Source organism: Daphnia magna, unplaced genomic scaffold (genome assembly GCF_020631705.1).
Source record: "Daphnia magna isolate NIES unplaced genomic scaffold, ASM2063170v1.1 Dm_contigs083, whole genome shotgun sequence".
In the NCBI taxonomy this organism is placed as follows: domain Eukaryota; kingdom Metazoa; phylum Arthropoda; class Branchiopoda; order Diplostraca; family Daphniidae; genus Daphnia; species Daphnia magna.
In genome coordinates this window covers 99,362-103,722 of record NW_025533121.1, presented here as the reverse complement: position 1 = coordinate 103,722, position 4,361 = coordinate 99,362, and the positions used below count along the sequence as shown (strand labels likewise).

Sequence of the window (4,361 nt, the reverse complement as noted above, 5' to 3'; positions counted from 1 at the left end):
ATTCGATAATCGATCTGCTGCGTTCTCCATTCCTTTCAGGAAAGACTGCATTCTGCTGGTAATTCTTTTGGCTGCTATTTTTTGAGGTCTGGTACCTTGATTCTTCCATCTTTCTGCTACTTCCTGCTGTTGCAGAATTTTCTCTTTAAGGTACGCCGTGGCCGTATCAGGTAATCCAAAATCAAGGTCAGTCACTATTGTCCAAGATGATTCACTAAACGCGACGTCAGCTTATTGTTTAAAAATGGCGTTTTCTCTCAGGATTAGTGAACTGCTTGTGGAGGGGGCCAGCAAGAAAATGAAGAACGGCACTAAGAAGGTGAGATACCTAGCCGGAGGTCTTCTATTTCGTATTGGTCTTCGTGATGCATCTGAAGGGACCTGGTCTGGAACTACCACTTGTGTCGGGTGACACGTTAATTTCCTCAGGTACTGTTACTTCCTCTTCGGACAGAGGTTGTGAGTAAACTGCATCAGGTAGGTCTTGTGCTTCTTCTTGTTGTTCTCCATCGTTCTGTTTGTCTTTTTCTGCGGCTCTCTCAGTGTTATCTGGGATGGATGTCTGCGGTGACTCCCATTCCAAAGTGGCTTCGTGAAATGACTTCATTCGAGCGACGTGAACAATATCTGATTTTCCCCGTCCGGTTGCGGAGATTACTTCGTAGTTTACTGGTGTAGTTTTTCTCAACACCCTGAATGGTCCCAACCAGCGGTAAAGAAGTTTTTCTGCTTTTCCTACTTTGCGAAATGGTTTGTAGATCAGGACTAGATCTCCTGTTTGAAAAGATAGTTCTCTATGGCGAGCATCATAGGTTTCTTTTTGTTTGTCTTTAACTCTCTGCATTCTAGTTTTTACAATTTCTTTTGCTTCAGTCAGATCAGCTTGTAGTCGATCTGCATAACTCATTGCAGCGTCTTCTTCTGTCAACAATGGGTTGGGATCAGCGTCCAATTCCAAATCAATGGGAAGTCTGGGTTCACGTCCATAGAGCAGAAAAAATGGTGAATACCCCGTCGACTCTTGTCTTGCTGTGTTGTATGCAAAGCATACGTATTGTAGAGTACGATCCCAATCACGTTGGTCACTGCTGACGTACATTGAGAGCATAGCTGCCAATGTATGATTCATCCTTTCCACCGCTCCATTTGCCTGAGGGTGGTTACTTGAAGTTGTCTTGTGGTTTGTGTGCAATTTCTTGACAACAGCTTGCGTTAGATCTGAGGTAAAGCATTTTTCTCGATCCGTTATGATTTGTTCTGGAGCTCCGTGACGTAGAAGAATTTGAGTAACAAAAAATTCTGCGACGTCATCTGCTTTTCCAGTCGGCATGGCTTTCAGTTCAACCCATCTGGTTAGATAGTCCACTGCCACGATAATCATCTTGTTTCCTTTGGTAGATAGTGGGAATGGACCTAGTAGATCAATGCCTACTTTTTGAAATGGTCTCTCTACTTTGATGCATTGTAAGAGTCCTGCAGGTTTGTCTGGGACTCCTTTTCTGCTTTGACAATGTACGCAGCTCTGTACGTGACGAGTTATGTCGAGTGCAATCTTCGGCCAGAAGAAACGATCACAAATCTTGTGTAGAGTACGCTTGATGCCAAGGTGACCTGACACAACGTCGTCATGGTATGCCTGTAGAATTCTTTCACGGTAATCGACCGGTACGCACAATCTCCTGTAGTTCTTTCCATTTTTAAAAGTTTCCTTGTACAGCTTTTCGTTGTTAATTACAAAATTTTTGACTCTTGATTTTCCGTTCTGGAGTTTCACAATTAGCTGATTCCAATTGCGACAGTCTTTCTGCTTTTCGGCCAATGACTCGCCTTCGTCTTCGGAAAGGCCAGGGAAAGTGATTGCTCCCACGATGAAACAGCGATCATTAGGGTGTCCCATATTTGGGCTTTTTTTAATTTTTTTAATTTTTTTTTATCGGGGTGTGTTCTTTGAAAAAAAATGTCGTAGTGCTATTTATTAAAAAAAAAATAAGTCTAGGGGTCCCCGTAGGCGAAAAACCGCCAAAAAGTGCCAAAAACTAGGATATTTGGAACTAAAAAATTAAAAATAAATACTTAGGTTTCATATTTCACTGCGTTCTTCAAAACAACAATAGATGACCACCTTACTTATGACTTCATAGAAAAAAAAATTAAATATCAACTTGTGAGGGTACCCGTGAGTGAAATTCAATGTCTTTTTATTTTTTTCGGTGTTTTGATACAATCGGTGATAAATCAAATGAAATTTAACCTAACTGTTGTTTTCTCCCATTTAAAGATACTTATTGACGATGGTTTTGCGCTTAGCGCCCTTATAAGAAGTGGAGGAGGAAATCTCTTGGATGTTTCCTTGTCAAAATCAACTGGTCGTCGTCACAGAAAAAAACAAAGAGAAGAAAAAGCAAGAGAGGTTTTTGAAGAATGGATGGCAAACAAGCCAAAATTTGTTGTCGTCCATTGGGATTCAAAGATGATTACGAAACTAAACGGTCAAATGAATGAGAGTGGCTATTCTCGTCAGCGGCAAGCCACATTTGGAAGCTCCCAAGCTACTCGGCGTTCCAATTATTTCAGACTCAACTGGGTTATCCCAAAAGAATGCTGTTGTCAATCTTTTATCAACATGGGAAGTCACCGATAATGTTATTGGGTTGTTTTTTGACACCACCGCCTCGAATACTGGAATTCATCGTGGATGTGCTACGCTATTAGAACAACAACTGGGACGTGCAGTTTTATGGCTAGCCTGTCGCCATCACGTTTACGAGTTACATATTAAACACGTCTGGTCTGCCGTAATCGGTGATTCTAATAGTCCCATCGAACCGCTTTTGAAAAGGTAATTCTTAGCATGCCTACTATTTAGCTTTTTATTCCATATATATTGTATTCGTCTGGATAGATTTCAACAAGAATGGGAAAACTTGGATCGCGATACACACAATCTCTGTTTATTTGAATGGCCCGATGACGAAGAGTCGTTTTCTTATCAACAAGGAAGAAAAGTGTTAGATTGGGGTCAGTCTCATCTAGCATCTCAGAGTTTTCCTAGAGAAGACTATAGGGAGTTGATCGAGTTGACCGTGATATTTCTAGGCGGGACTCTTCCTGCGGGAAGAAATTTCCAGTTTCGAAAACCAGGCGCTCATCGTAGAGCCCGGTTTATGCACATAGCAATTTACGCATTAAAGATGCAAATGCTGTCTGAACGTTTTCAACTGGATCAAAATGAACTTTCTCAAATTAAAACAATCTCGGATTATATTGTGTTGTCCCATAGTATGGCGTTTTTGCGCTCCCGTCTCGGTAAAAAAATTTTAAAATTATTTCTTGTATCTTTTCCTTTATCTACAATAAATATTTAATCTTACAGCTAGTTGTGCACCTACGGTTGACCTTCAATTCATAGGAGGAATGTGTCAATACCTGGAAGAAGGTGAATCACAAAAAATAGTAGCGGATGCTGCGCTATCATCTTGCAAAAAACACCTTTGATATTTAACGGAGGAACTTGTCATTTTAGCAATTTTGGATGGAAGGAATTCTCATTTCTGGCGAACAATGATGATAAACAAACTGAAAAAGAATCCACGTCCTACATCATTTGTTTCAGCCAAGCCGAAAATGCCACAGTTTGAGAATACTATTCCTACCTTGATTGACCTCATCGGTCAGCGATCATGGCTCATTTTCCATCTTCAACGTTGCACAAGCAAAGAAATAGAGTGGATGCAATTTGAATCATCAAACTGGGAAAAATTTGAAGACTACAGATTTCTTCGAGACATCATCAATGGAATGAAAGTAGTAAATGACAGCGCGGAGCGCGGAGTTAAGCTGATTACCGACTTCAGAAATGTTGTCCATAATGAAGAACAACAACAGTTTTTACTTCAAGTTGTAGAAAACCATCGTCAAGAAGTATCTTTAAATGGGAGAAAACAACAGTTAGGTTGAATTTCATTTGATTTATCACCGATTGTATCAAAACACTGAAAAAAATAAAAAGACATTGAATTTCACTCACGGGTACCCTCACAAGTTGATATTTAATTTTTTTTTCTATAAAGTCATAAGTAAGGTGGTCATCTATTGTTGTTTTGAAGAACGCAGTGAAATATGAAACTTAAGTATTTATTTTTAATTTTTTAGTACCAAAAATCGTAGTTTTTGGCACTTTTTGGCGGTTTTTCGCCTACGGGGACCCCTAGACTTATTTTTTTTTTAATGAATAGCACTACGACGTTTTTCTTCAAAAAAAACACCCCGATAAAAAAAAAATTCAAAAAATAAAAAAAAGCCCAAATATGGGACACCCTAAGGAACATGTTATTATTGAGGCTGTTTCCTAGATTCGAACT

At 39.6% G+C, this 4,361-nt stretch overlaps 1 protein-coding gene across 1 annotated transcript; it reads left to right on the top strand.

Annotated features, from left to right (window-relative positions):
• The first annotated feature begins 2,498 nt into the window (after positions 1 to 2,498).
• Positions 2,499 to 3,957, top strand: LOC116915523. Its single transcript, XM_045180933.1, has 4 exons — positions 2,499 to 2,839; positions 2,903 to 3,306; positions 3,374 to 3,436; positions 3,524 to 3,957. Exons 1-4 carry the CDS (start codon positions 2,499 to 2,501, stop codon positions 3,955 to 3,957), a joined length of 1,242 nt encoding a protein of 413 aa, XP_045036868.1.
• Positions 3,958 to 4,361: the final 404 nt, after the last annotated feature.